This window comes from Pantherophis guttatus, chromosome 2, assembly GCF_059756535.1.
Source record: "Pantherophis guttatus breed Tessera chromosome 2, ASM5975653v1, whole genome shotgun sequence".
Classification (NCBI taxonomy): Eukaryota; Metazoa; Chordata; class Lepidosauria; order Squamata; family Colubridae; genus Pantherophis; species Pantherophis guttatus.
In genome coordinates this window covers 208250693-208265455 of record NC_142064.1, presented here as the reverse complement: position 1 = coordinate 208265455, position 14763 = coordinate 208250693, and the positions used below count along the sequence as shown (strand labels likewise).

General features: G+C 40.4%; 1 protein-coding gene across 1 annotated transcript in view; it reads right to left on the bottom strand.

Annotated features, from left to right (window-relative positions):
- SEMA3B (semaphorin 3B) overlaps window positions 1–14763 on the bottom strand; it is a 47382-nt gene that overhangs the window by 4718 nt on the left and 27901 nt on the right. The window contains exons 5-17 of the mRNA XM_034440744.2: window positions 13177–13296; window positions 12946–13039; window positions 12255–12374; window positions 10794–10939; window positions 10053–10167; window positions 8878–8947; window positions 8218–8362; window positions 7633–7852; window positions 6312–6403; window positions 4725–4766; window positions 4007–4164; window positions 3779–3834; window positions 364–503 (exon numbers count right to left, since the gene is read on the bottom strand). Of these exons, the coding sequence (XP_034296635.2) occupies window positions 364–503; window positions 3779–3834; window positions 4007–4164; window positions 4725–4766; window positions 6312–6403; window positions 7633–7852; window positions 8218–8362; window positions 8878–8947; window positions 10053–10167; window positions 10794–10939; window positions 12255–12374; window positions 12946–13039; window positions 13177–13296 (1518 nt within the window). The remainder of the gene's footprint in view (window positions 1–363; window positions 504–3778; window positions 3835–4006; window positions 4165–4724; window positions 4767–6311; window positions 6404–7632; window positions 7853–8217; window positions 8363–8877; window positions 8948–10052; window positions 10168–10793; window positions 10940–12254; window positions 12375–12945; window positions 13040–13176; window positions 13297–14763) is intronic.

The following is a 14763-nucleotide window of genomic DNA, read 5'->3' as shown; positions in this document are numbered from 1 at the left end:
CAAGGTCATGTGATCACCCTTTGGGACCTTCTGACAAGCAAAGTCAATGGGGAAGCCAAATTCACTTGACAAGTCAGGTTACTAACTTGTCAACTGCAGTGATTCACTTAACAACGGAGGCAAGAAAGGTCACAAAGTGTGGCAAAACTCACCTAAGAAATGTCTCACTTAACAACAGAAATTTTGGGCTCAATTGTGGCTGTAAGTCAAGGACTACCTGTAGTGTTTTATAGAATAAACCAATTATCCAAAAATAGCTAACAAGGACATCCTCTATATTGCTTCAATTATAGCTGGTTGATGCTAGCAGTATACTTTTTCTCATTAGTAGAAAAATGCATGCACACAGCAATTAGGTTTTACCTCCTTCTGGGGGTCACTCCTAGTCTTTTGATATGTCCACACAATCTTGGCCTGCAGTGATTTAGGCAGACACTCTAGAAAAGTGCTGCTGCCTTCCACTCCATAGAGTTTCTTTTCCGGTACACTGGTTTTCTGAGGATCTGTACAAAATCAGAATGGAATAACATGAGGAATAAAAACCAAATTGTCTATCAGTTAAATGATGAGGAACACATAGGTACATAGGCCCAGTCAGAGGTGGGTTTCCGCAGGTTCTGACCCGTTCTGGAGAACTGGTAGCGGAAATTTTGAGTTGTTTGGAGAACTGGTAAATACTACCTCTGACTGACCCTGCCCCCATCTATTCTCTGCCTCCCAAGTCCCAGCTGATTGGGAGGAAATGGGGATTTTGCAGTATCCTTCCCCTAGATTGGAGAGGGGATGGAGCTTTTACCTTCCCCTGCCACGCCCACCAATCCACGCCCACAGAACCGGTAGTAAAAAATTTTGAATCCCAGCACTGGGCCCAGTCCAATAGCAAAGCTAACCATCAGGAAAGAAGCATAAAAGCATAGTTGAAACTAATGAGAAAAGAGAATGGTTCCTTGAAGCACCTGTGAGGGCAGGATATGTGGGTCCATGTGAATTATGAATGAAAGAAGTTATTTCTGCCTAGAAGGATTGATGGTTATAAACATTTAAATGACTAGAAAGGATGGATTCTGATAAGACATCCTATTAGCCCTCTGCCATATTTTTCTTTTTGTGTTAGGTTTTCTAAGAAGAGGGAAGATACTGGATTTAGGCAAGAATTTGGAAAATGGTTTAGGTACAATTTGGGATTTTATGCTTGATTTCACACCTTATAGGATTGGTAGATGTATCATTTTCTACAATTCTCTTTGGATTGTTTATTTATTCCCCTCTCATTTTTTTTTCATGTGAATGTTGGATTGTGTGTGGGTAGAGAGACAAGACAGAAAAGAATAAAACCAAGAACTGTCCCACTTCATTAGTTACAAATTGTGAGGGATTGGGGAGAGAAGCTATTTATGGACAAAAGGACATAGATGGTTGTGTGGCAATACACCCTTTGGTCTCTCCTCTTTCTATCAAAATCTGATAGAATCTGATAGAATAGCTTCAGATTTTGGATGAGAGAGAGACAGATGGGGATTTGTTGTGCTTCACAGGAATATTATCTCACTCACCAAAATACCTGTTTGCACTACTGTAGCAAAGTACAAGGACCTTAACTTGGAGTTAATTCAATAAAATAGACTTGGCATACTGTTGTTTACTTTCTACTCTGCTGCCAAACACTCTTGATGGCTAAGGCATTGATAGAAATTTCAACATTCATTCAGTAAGATTGTTTATAATTCTAGATTAGAATTTCATAGCTTTCATGGCTGCCATGTGTTTACCACTGGGCCCCATGATCAAGATTAGATCTAATCTAATAAAATCATTGCCCTCCTGCAGGGATGGGGAGTCCATTAAAATGATCCTGCCACTTAGAGTTATAGAACTAAATATATAAATATATTCTTTAAAGGGATTTCTATAAGTCAGAGTCCAGCAATCCTGTTCAGACCCTTGTCCTATGGAATGGGGAAAGAGAATGGGCCACTGATACTCTCTGGCACTGTAGAGGCCCAGGCCTCAGTGTAGTTTTCTTGGGAATTATGTACAATAATCTTGATTCAAATAGATTAAAAGTGATAAAGGGCTCATTGTGCAGGCAACTATTGAGACATTTATTAATTCGTATTTGGGGTGATGGCTGTGAAGATGAAATTATTTGCTGTTTCCATTACAGCTTCAACTATTTGTCCAGTTTCAATTTTTTTTGACTTTTAGAACTTACTATTATGGAGCCCAGATAATCTAATGACAGACCCCTGTCACATATGAAAGATAAATTTAAACCATTTTCATTTTAATGCAAGATCATCTAAGCCAGGGGTGTCAAAATGGCAGCCTGCGGGCTGGATGCATCAAGCACAAGCCACGTCCACCCCAGTTCCGCAAAGGCAAAAAATGTAGTGATACGTCATGTGATGTCACATGACATGATTGAGTTTGACACCCGTGATCTAAGCTGACACCAGCCAGATATTAAAACAAATGAAGAAGCTGTACAAAATCAAAAAATGTGGAGACAGCTGTTCCATAGAACCATTGAGAATCAGGCCCAAATGAATGGATAGTCTCCTTATCATCCCCATCCTGATCTCGACTTCTCAAAGCTCTATATTGTTAAAAAAGATAAAGTCGCCTTTGAAGAGAATTCAATTTCTGGCAACAACTTTGAGACATTTGTATAGCTTTTGATATGCCAATGTTTTGTTGCTACTATCTTCCAGGATGGTTGTTTCAATTTCCAAGTCTAGCCAACAACTCTGGAATTTCCATCCAACCAACCACTGACCATATTTCACCTTCCTTAACTTGTCAAAATCAAGCTTCTTGTATAATATAAATATATCAAGAACTTTAGCACTCTTTTGATTCATGCATTGAACGAATGTTGGCTAGATGTTGACATCTACCATAAGTAGGCACAATTTTATGAATATTGATGCAGTTTGCACCATTTAAAAATAAACAAATATTCATATGTTGTACAGGTAGTCCTCAATTTACAACAATTCATTTAATGACCTTCAAAGTTACAATGGCACTGAAAAAAGTGACTTATGACCGTTTTTCACACTTATGACTGTTGCAGCATCCCCATGATCATGTGATCAAAATTCAGATGCTTGGCAACTGATTCATACTTATGACCGTTGCTGTGTCCCAGGGTCATGTCATCACCTTTTGCAACCTTTTAACAAGCAAAATCAATGGGGAAGCCAGACTTAACAACCATGTTACCAACTTATCAATTGTGATGATTCACTTAACAACTGAGAAAGGTCATAAAATGGGCAAAACTCACTAAACAAATGTCTTGCTTAACAACAGAAATATTGGGCTCAGTTGTGGTCATAGGTTGAGGACTACCTGTATTAAAGAAAGTGCAGATAAGATATGTTGACCTAGGATTAATCACTGGCCAAAATATATTCATTGGAAGAATAGTACATAATTTACATATGCGTTTCTTGGGCGGGGGGGGGGGGAATGAATGCAGAAATAGCTGGGAAAAGGAAACAGTGAAATTAAAGATCCTCCTTGCTCACAGCTATAATGTAAGTACATCAAGAATTTTGGCACTCTTTTGATTCATGCATTGAAATTAAAATATTTGTGCATGGATATGTAACATGCTATGCTGAATTAAAGAGCCCATATATATTTTGCTTTAATGCGATATCTTGGCTCTCATACCATGTAAAGACAACTGGTTTCCCACAAGACACTTAGCACAAAAGCCCTAAGCTTGTTTTGGCCCAGACTATTCAATTGGATGAGCAGATTTACTCACATCTAGAGCACAAGATACTGGGATCTCCATTCCTCACATCCTGGCGTCGGAATCGCCTGTTGGGGAAAAAGCATGAAAAGATTTGCCAAGCATTCTCCTGGGGTTGAACCTGAAGCCTCAAGTCTCCATAATCAATCACCCTTCACTGATTACATCCAGGACCCACACCAGTAGGATTGGCCCCCAAGGTTACAGAGCCTAATCTATAGGCTGATCCTTGGCCCATACCGTTTGGTATTCTGCAGGTATCGAGTGCAGGTGGTGCCATCCCAGGCACAATACGGATCCCTCGCTAGGCAACATTCTGCACAAGCTTTGCCATACATCCCACAGCGGTGCAAAGGCAGTTGCGAAATGGAAGTCCTGGATGCCAGGTACAGCTGTTGCTGTTGGAAAACAAAACCACAGAGTCTCCTTACGGAACCACTAATATCTGGATGGAAAATAACCTCCTGCTTCTAACAGGTTACTGTTTTGAGAAGCTGTTTATGAAGCCTAACCCAGGTTGTCAGGCACCGCTCTAATGAATGCCCTGTAATAAGTGAGAGGAAAATGGAGAATGGATACGATCAGAACCTTCTAAATCACAAACAAGGGATCTAGCAGGGATCTATAACTTGTGTAGATGGGTAGGCAGCCAAACAGGAAATTAAGCAAACAACTACTTTCCAAACATGAACATTTTACTAATTTTGTTCATGGACATCTCAAGGAAAAGACACGTGAATGCAATATGATGTTCTGAAAAAGTTGTGAAATCATCATCATATTCATCATCATCGTCAAAAAAAAAAAAATCTCTTGGACAGAAGAAATGCATACATATAATCATCCCTATTCATATAATTCATACAATTATTTATGAATCAATGCACTCAAAGAGAAGTTTGCCCCCTGGTTTTCATAAGATCACTTCCCAAAGATTTTTTTCTGTTGTGCTACATACCCGCTTGGATGAGATCTGCATGCTAATAATAGGAGAGGAGTCCTGTCAAGGAGAAATGGAAATAATTATGTGGGTATTGAACTGCTGATAAAAAAGCCACTACTTTTCAAGACGTTCTCCAGATAACTGCTAGTAAGGGGTAGAAGGAATAATCTTGAGGAACATTAGGGTTGTAGTTGCAAGCAAAACAACAGTCAGATAAAAGAAATTTGAGTCCAGGGCAGATTGAAAATTGAGAAATTTGTCTAGACAGGACTCTCCCTAGTTCTCAGGAAGTTAAATAGAGGGAGGGGGTAAGCACATCCAGACTTGCAAGAGTATGTTACCGCAACCTTATACTGAAAGTAGTATTGTTTTATATGTTGACTTTGATGTCTTTGTCTGGTCTACGTTGAAAGGGTGACACAGCTTTAGTTTCTTTGGTGAAGCCTTGCACTATCTCATCCTAAAGCTGGAAAAGTAGAAACACCTACGATGGCTAGGATAATGCCTGACTTAACCCAGTCATCCCAATCTCGATACTTGCGGTTCTGGGGGCAACACATGATCACATCAACTGGTAGGGTTGTGCAATGTTTTGAATTGCAGAGGAAAAATATTCTGCAGTCACAAGGATTTGAAGATAACATTCATCATGACTTGGCTGTCCTCTACTGTTACAGCCTGGTCCTGGGAAAATAATCTTTTGGTTTAAGGAATTGCACATAGATGCTAATATGAGTATGAGTAATATGAGTATTCCCCGGCACTCTGATTATGTACCATCAAATGTTTTAGACTCCTAGCAATTAGATAGGGAGAGATGGAGATGGAGATAGAGGCAGAGGCAGAGGCAGAGGTACAGTCGCAGTGGCACAATGGTACTGCAAGCTACTTCTGCTGCCTGCCGGTGGCCTGCAATTTAGCAGATCAAATCTCACCAGGCTCAAGGTTGACTCAACCTTCCATCCTTCCCAGGTCAGTAAAATGAGGACCCAGATGGGGGAAATCTGCTGACTACTTAGAGAGGGCTTAAAGTACTGTAAAATGGTAAATAAGTCTAAGTGTTATTGCTATTGCTACAGGCAGAGATAGGTAAGCAGACACATTCTAAAACAACCTTCAAACCCAATGCACTGCACATTCCCATTAATTTAACCAAAGTCATCCTGGGGAATGCAGAGTCCTGACTCCCGTGCTCTAGGAAATGCTTAGTAACCAATGAGGCCTTGCATCAGGAGAATCCTAGTAAGGGTAAATGGTATTCCTATGGTACAGCCAGCGTAGGTTTAATAATTGAGGTTGAGGTTAAATTTAAACTCTAGGAGATTAAATGATTGAATCAACATTTTTGATGTTCTCTCAACATATTAATATTTTTCATTGATCCAATTAAGTATCCTTCTGATACCACCCTCTGAATTACAAACTAGCTAATGTTTAGTCTAGCTTCTCAGAGAATATAAGCAGCTGAGTTAATTCCATCAACCATGGGAGAAACATCTATGGTAATTGCATTATGTGAATAAAGTATAATTCAGTATTGTTTTAAAAAGTAACTAGTCTTGCCCCAGGTCGAACTGTCTGACTTCAGTTGTTCAAACTCACATTGAACACCTGAAGTTCCTCCAGCAGCAATTCTTCCATATTTTGCCATGAGTCCTTCGGCACCGAGACGACCTTCAAGATTGTGCCAATGTCTGCCAGGCAAAGGGAAAGCATAAACCATTTTGCACACAAAAAAAGAGATTATAGGCAGGTAAATTGGCTAAACTACAATCCTGTTTTTCCTCCATAGCCAAAGAGAAAACATGGAAGTTTCAAGCCATGCAAATCAATTTACATAAAAAACGCAAATATGTTGACTGTTGTTCAACATCAATGGAGTGCATCTGATTGGGAAAGCAACTTTAATATACTTGGCTACTATTTCCAAGGGCCTTGATTTCAATATCTATTGATTTGCTAAATTCACAGCATAAAAGAACCAATGAGAAGTTGGACCATCAGCCCGGGGCATGAATGATTATAATGCAGGAAGTCAGGAACATATTTCCTGGAGCATTTGCAAATAAAAATGCTATTGCAACTATTAAGGGGTCCAGTTTGATCAAGACTGAAATGTGGATGTGGTATGTTTTTTTTCCTATGCTATAGTTTTCATCCCCAAGAACCTTTTCCAGCTTCTTGCCGTTACATGGATAGGACTTGAATTTATTCAATTCTGAATTAATAAGGATTTGGTTCCAATCCTTAATACACCATGGAGGCCAAACATCATTTTGTGCTTCATTTATACCAGAATAATGGGATGATTACCTATGTATGAATGACAAGTAAATGTATGTTTCCTGGGATCATGGTTGTGCTACAGTGTTGGTTGTTTATGGCTGCTTTGGTCGTATGTGTTCACATTATTATACATATGCAAATATATAGCATTGAAAGAAAATTACAGTGGCAAAAGCAAAGGAACTGCAGGCGGTGGCTGAAGAAAGAGTAAAATCAGGCTTAAAATGGCCTTTGAACAGGGTGGTAGGAGCTGTGTTTCAAAAAGAGAAGACCCAAGAAAGTGAAGCAGATGTGGTTAGGAGAAACAAAAATCACAATATATGATTTTATTTAAACAACATTCAATTCATTAAAACAACTAATAGGTATTCTCTGCATGAATTTAAGCACTTCTTTCTTCTAACGTATTAAAATTACAATTTAGAGACAACTTGTGTTTGCCTATGCATCTCTGCTCTATATTTGGTTCTGCTAAAATAAATAGGCTTCCTTGAAGCTATAAGTCAAATCTGAAGAAGGACTCAAACATTTTACCTTTGAACAAGGGACAGCCTCTAGCATGCAATTTTGGGGAGCAAAAGAAACTTGGCCTGAACATTTATGCTTACTCATCAGAAGAGGAGGGAAGCAGACATACCTGTGCCAATGAAGAGGACATCATAATGTCCATCAGCAGCTGCCACTCGGTCTACTGCAATACGAGTGAAGCTGTGGTCCACATTGGTTTGCAGGAAGACAGGCCTTTGGCCATGGGGCAGTACTGGATTATACATTAATGGGTGGTTACGAGCAAATTGGATCACATCATCAGGATAATCCTTGGTGGAGCTAAAGGTGCCAAAGGTTTTGCTGGGACACTAGAAGTTCAGAGAGAAGGAATGTAAAGCGAGGCAACATCCCATACATTGAAAAATGGTCTACTCATAAACACTTCCTACCATAGCCCTCCATTTCCCCAACTTGGCTTTCATTCTATCTTTTGCTTTCCTTCCATTTCAATCAAATCCCATAATAATTTTCCATTCCATGCACTCAGTTACTACCCCTCCCTTCTGATCTCTTTCTTCATTGTTTGCCAAACCCCAAATATTTTCTAGAACAAAACTCCATAAATACAGATCCCGTCAGATATCAGTCAATAATCATCCCAATCTCTAGCGTTTTCATGGGCAGAAACACTTTTATTTTTCATATTTTAAGCTCTCAAATCTAATGTACATACCGTTCCTGGGCGGGGATAAGGGACACGGCCTTGATAGGAAACCCACTGATAGTTAGGCCCTTCCTTGTGAGCAAAAGGACCAAGGAAAGCTCTGCGGATGTCATTCATGTGATATACGCAGACAGCAGAACCTTTGAAGACTGTGCTGTAATCAGAAGAAAAAGAAACATTACAGGAAGAGTAAAGAAATGAAACAGGGAAGGAATGCATATCCCATTGCCATCTGATAATGTGGATTGTAGAGCCTGTTTGACTTCCGCTCAAAAGGCTCTGGGAAGCATATTTTCCTGTTTAACAATATTGTCAGGGAGTGGGGGTGGGAGAAGAAATTTTTAAAAGCAATGGAAGATTATAAAAATGTGATATTGTATTGTATTGTATTGTATTGTATTGTATTGTATTATATTGCATTGCATTGCATTGCATTGTATTGTATTGTATTGTAACATTATATTATGTTACGTTACGTTACGTTACGTTATTACATTACATTACATTACATTACATTACATTACATTACATTACATTACATTACATTACATTACATTACATTAATTGTCTTTGGTTGATGGATTGAGGGTCATTGTGAAAATGCAAAGTAGATCGAAGAAGCCTGAACTCTGCCCACTCCTGATATAACAAAAACTATTTTCTTTTTACCTAGAACTGGTGAAAACTGCATACAATAATGGGTTACGCTTATCCCTGGTTGGCAACAAGAAGACATCACCTAAGTTCAACAGGAAGGGAAGAAATCATTAGCTTGCAGCTTGGCACCTGACAAATCACTTCTATCCAAAGGAGAGAATGACTTTCTTTCAACCCAGACATCAAAACATTCACCAAGGAAGGGATAAATCAAGCCCCCATCCCTGTTCATCTTGCTTCTAGAAGATCCTAAACCAGCCTTTGCCAGCCTAGGGACCACTGCATCTATTTGGCAAAAATAAAAATAAAAAATCCCACAATCCCCAGCCATCACAGCCTAATTTCATGTTGGCCAGGGACAGTGGGATGATATAGTCCAACTATCTGAAGAGCTCCAAGTTACAGAAGGCTGGACTAAATCCATTTTAAAAAAAAGAAGAAGTTGCCAAAAATCAACTCTGTAAGAAGACATGACCACCAGATGGTAATATCTGAAAGTTGAAATTATGTGGTTTCACTGTTGTAATTCTGAGGATATGAGAATATTATATTATATTAACATTCAGAAAAGCCAGATTGCAAATGGACAGTTTTCAAGGGAAATGAGTTGCTTTATTAAACTGGGAGAAAACATTTCTGCATTTCAAAATATACATTTCTTTTCATTCTAAAGTGGTAATATGATTGGAACTATAATAATGCTGATGGTAATAAGTTAAAAAAGCCAAATCATTTACTGGAAGTTTTCTTACCATTATCATTATTATAATTCCAATCATATTAGCACATCTGAACTAAAAGAAAAAAAATGTACAATCATGCATATATTTCTGCTCGACAGACTATATAGTCAGATGTGAGACGAGAGACGGTCACCATCAAGGAAGAAGAACACTATCTGAACTCAGCTTTAACTTACTATTTTAACTGGGATAAGACCTATTCTAAGATCAAGAATACAAAAAATAAAGAAACATAAAAATAAATTAAGAAACTTTCAAGAATTGCTCAGTTGCAGCAGAAAAGAGAAGGAAAACAGTGATTTCAACGAGGGACTTAAGAGTGTGAGATAGATGCATTATTTCTTCAGTCAGCTTCATTCCAAGCTCATTTCTGCTGCTTGATAGTTTGACAACATCTTCCTCATTTAGAACCATTCCAACCCTACACCATGGATAGTCACTCACGAAGATGATCAAAATGGGTGTCACTTCCATCCATGCAGGGTACTGCACACACCAGCCGAGCCTTCAGGAATGTTGTCCATTTGTTCACCAGGCTTCTCTGCCCACCCATGTCATTCTAAAGGGAGAAGAAGAGACCTATTTAAAAAGCTAGTTGGAGAGCACAGAAAACGATGCCAGCTGATTCAGGGATCTTCAAAGAGCTCATAATTTTTAATGCAAATGGGCTCAGTTGGACATAGAACTTAATGCACACCTTAAAATGGGGTGAGAGGTTGTCCCGAAGATGTCTTTATCCAAAAGGCAACTGGACCTTATTTTTTCTTAGAGAATGGTTTACTTTTCACCCAAGAAACTTCTTCAGTTCTTCAGAAGCTTCTTGGATGAGAAGCGAAATGTTTTCTAAGAAAAACAAAACATAACAGGAAAGTCCAATTGCCTTTTGGGAAAAAAGCACCTTTGGGACAACCATGACCCGGATGATTGAGAATTTCCATGAACACGGGTCAGAGGTTGATTTTTACTGCTTTCAAAGCATTGCTGTGCTGGAATCCTTTTTGGATACTTCAACAGCCAGTTGTTGCTGTAGAATTCCTTGGAAACATTTACTCTAGGGCCAGGATCCTCACCCTTTCAATAAAGTCAGGGCCAACTCCTAGCCATCTATCTTCACCAGATTTTGTCTAACTCCCAAGCCTCCTGACCATCCTCATCTTGGAACTGGAGCCCATGCAACAGTCTTACCCGGCAAATTTGCCCAATGCGTGCAAAACTCTGCTTGCCCAGGCCTTGGGATCCTTCCACTGCTGTTTCCCGGAAGAAAAAGAAGATCTTATCATCATCGGGGTTCTCACTCTCTGGGATCCAGAAGACATCAATGAACTTGGGTTCTTGAGACAAAGAAATGGAAGAGAATGTTAATGCAGGACAAAGCAACACTGGCCATTCTTTTTAGGTTTGCAAATGGCTGCCTTAGAGAGGGGGTAGAAAAGTAAGGTAAGAAACAGGCAATGTTGCAGGGACAATATGCTTCTTAGATTCTGGTCTTCCTTCTACTTAAGTTGAAATTTCAGCAGATATTTTCCTGTGACATCTATGCCAAAGATCCTTTAGGGACAAATTAAGTATGACATGGGAAATCACCTTTCTCAAAGATCAGAAGACATGATGTCTCTTTCAGGTTAAGCTCAACTTCTGCTAACTTTATGGATATGCCTATGTGGTTTTTATTGCAGGAATATGGAAATGGCTTATCACTACCTTGGTTTTTTTTTTTTTTTTTTTAGAGCCTGGGGATTCCCTAGCAGTCACCATCCATGTATGAATCTGACTCTCCTTCACTTTCAAGATCAATTAGAAGTCAGCTAGATCCTGAGACATGGGGAACTAAATTGGAAGGCATTTGTACACAAATTTCATTTTAAGGCTACAGGCCTTCCTCATACAGGTAAGAGAATTTCATGGGACTGTGATTCTGGGACTGTCCACAAGCGTGGTTAAAAAATAATGAGTCAATATTGAGGCTAAGGCAGTGTGGCTGAAGTTCCACCTGTTTATTATGTGCTGTTCATAAAAAACAGGTTGCACTTTTATTGCACTGTCACAGCCAACTTCTTGACTTTTTTGACCAAACCCTAAGGATATTCCATTTATTTTCATCATTAAATTCAGTTGTTCTCTGTTGTCCTTGAAAAAAAGTGAGAAGAAAGCCAACTAGTTGGTCCAGGACATTTAGAAGAGAGGAAAGTCACAGGTTTGCCTTCCCCAATAATTCTCCTTTGATGTGTTCCGATTTATAATCCCAGTTTCCTAACCAGTGTAATCATCCAGACTGCTCATTCCCTAAACAACAATGTAGAATTGCTGATTAATGAATTAAAATAAACAAAACAGAAAATACACATCCTGAGGAGCATTCTAATGTTTTTTTCCTTCCACTTTCTCTTCTGAAATCTCAGGCTGTAATAGTGACAAACTCTGATCACTAGGTGGCAGCTTCCACTCATAAATTACTAAACAACAAGCCGAGCAACCTGACTTGCCACAGGACAGACAAGACTTGTAATAATGAATTCTGGATTCTGTGATACTTTAAAGAGCATTATTTCTTTCACCCTCTTCCCCCCCCGTCCCCATATTGTTCCCTTTCCAGTACTAACTCACTTCCCACACTATAGGTCCCCTTCTCACAAACCCTCCACTGACCGTTGAGCCATCGGGAATCATGCTGCTCGGTGCGGACAGAAGGCCTCGATCCCAGGCTGCGAAAGATGGTAAAGTCTCGGCCCATCAGATCAGTAGCCACACCAGAATAAAGCTCTTCACCTGCACAGCACAAAAAGAGAGATGTTTCAAAAGCTTTCTGGCTTCCTAATCTCCATTGACATCTGAGAGAATGTAGCAAATCATCTTTATTGTGTGGCCCCTGAGAAAGATCTCAAGACATCAGCTGGGGAAAAGGCACTGCTTTAAGGTGAATGAACTACCATCCCAGCAGCTGCTGCATCTTTGGCAGAGAGTGTCAGCTGATCTCATCTGTTTCCTGGGCAGATGGAGGGAGAAAAAAATGAGGGTTTCAAACGATTCCATGTGAGATCTTACATGGGTCTGGTTTTCTTGTCTCACTTTTATTTGGGTGCTAGGCAGTGGTGGAATTCAAATTTTTTTACTACAGGTTCTGTGGGAAGGATACTGCAAAATCTCCATTCCCACCCCACTCCAGGAGAAGGATATTGCAAAATCTCCATTCCCATCCCACTCTGGGGCCAGCCAGAGGTGGTATTTGCCGGTTCTCCGAACTACTCAAAATTTCCACTACCAGTTCTCCAGAACCTATCAGAACCTCCTGAATTTCACCCCTGGTGCTAGGTCATTGTTTGGGGGCCTCTCCCTTTACCTGCAAGAACTGAGGCCGCGGTGTGATTTGGGTCATAGGGACTTTTGCCTTTGCCATCCTCCAGGCTCTTGAAGTCCAGCTTAAAGACAGAGTCCTAGAGAAAGGAGCAAACATGTCCATCAAGAGAAGCTTGGAGCTCCTGTGATTCTCTTGCTTAGGTTTTAGTCTCTGTAACCTTCATCTTTACCCCCAGATTTAGGTACACTTTATGAACCTTAGTGTATCACTCACCTCCACACGTTGCCCCACTTCTACAAAGCCACAAATGGGGTGAAAAGCCCCAGTGCCACAGGCGTACAGGTGTGTGCGATTGTAGAGATGCAGGATCTTAACAAAATTCATACACTCGGCCTGAAAAGCAAGAGCAGAGCCCTTAACTGAGCAAGCCTAATAAATGACTCCAACTAGGGAAAAAAAAAAACCTGCTGAAAGAGAAGGAAGGAGAATAGCTGGAAGGCAGTGATCAAGTAACAGGAAAGCTTGCAAAAAGCAGAGAGCGTTTTCCCAATCAAATGCTTCTTTCAGATGCCAAAAAGAGCAGCTTGCAGAGCTGACAAAACTGGGAACGGAGAAAAAAGAGGCCAGAGGAAGACCTGAAACACAGTTTGCTGGCATTTGCTGTCTCGGTGCATTCTTTACTTATGGATACCCTCCCCTGACATTGCTGGAATGCCAGCACATGTGGGAGCCTTCCTTCACTTTCGTTTACATCAAATGAGATGGAATAGTGGTGCTGTGAAGCCCATGACTCATTGGGATGACAGCATATCTTGCTGCCCGTTTTTCCCAACAGGGGGCACTGTAGAGAGAGCAGCAGTTCTACAGCATAAACTTCATGCAACACTCAGAAAATCAAAGAGATTTGGGGATTGACGGGGAGATTTCGTGCCTGTCACCAGCAGACACAGAGAACCCTGCTCAACTGCCACAAGGTCTACTTTCTCCCCCCACCACAAACTCTGTCAGGAGGTAAACATCTGTCTGACTTAGTGTTAAGCAGGATTTACTCATTAAAAAGTGTCAGATTATTTAAATGTCTGGAATAACTCAGGCAGAAGGGCAACCTTTCCTTCCCAAGAAATGGGCCATGAATAGAAGGGGGGGGGAATGATAAACTTACTGTGGGGAAAGGAGAAGATAACCAGGGCCTCATTCAGCACCACCAGGCACTCAAGAACCTCCCTTCCAGCAGTGTTTCTCAATCTTGACAACTTTAAGATGTGTGGATTTCAATTCCCAGAATTCTCCAGCCGGCATATTGGCTAGAGAATTCTAGGAGTTGCAATCCAGACATCTTAAAGTTGCCAAGGTTGAGAAAGGCTGCTTTACAGAATTGTCTCCCAATAGTTCTTGGGAGGTAACCGAGAACAAACCACAAAGGCTGAAAGAAAGTTGAATGGAACAGGCCAAAAGGAGCCACTTCACATGCAGCCATTAGTCAGTTGCAAAGCAAACAAGTGCAATGACAAGGACTTGCAAGCAAAGACGAAGGGAAGGGGGGGGGGGCGAGGGGGAGGAGGAAAAAAGAGTCCCCATAATGTCAACACAAGGCTCAGGGAAGGAGGGGATCAAAGCGGTGGGGGGGGGGCAGGGCAGAGTTCATGCTAAAACTCTGCCACTGGCTCAGTAGTTCATCTTTTGAAACAGACAAACCTTAAAACCAGAAAAAATGTATTAAGAGAATGCACACAAACAGGAGGTCTTTATGACTATATTTCATTTTCTTTGGCTTCTTGTGTTTCCCTTCTCATTTCACATGTCTTCCTCTTTTGCACGTAATTGCCTTCTGATACCCATCAATAATCTGAATAAAAAAAA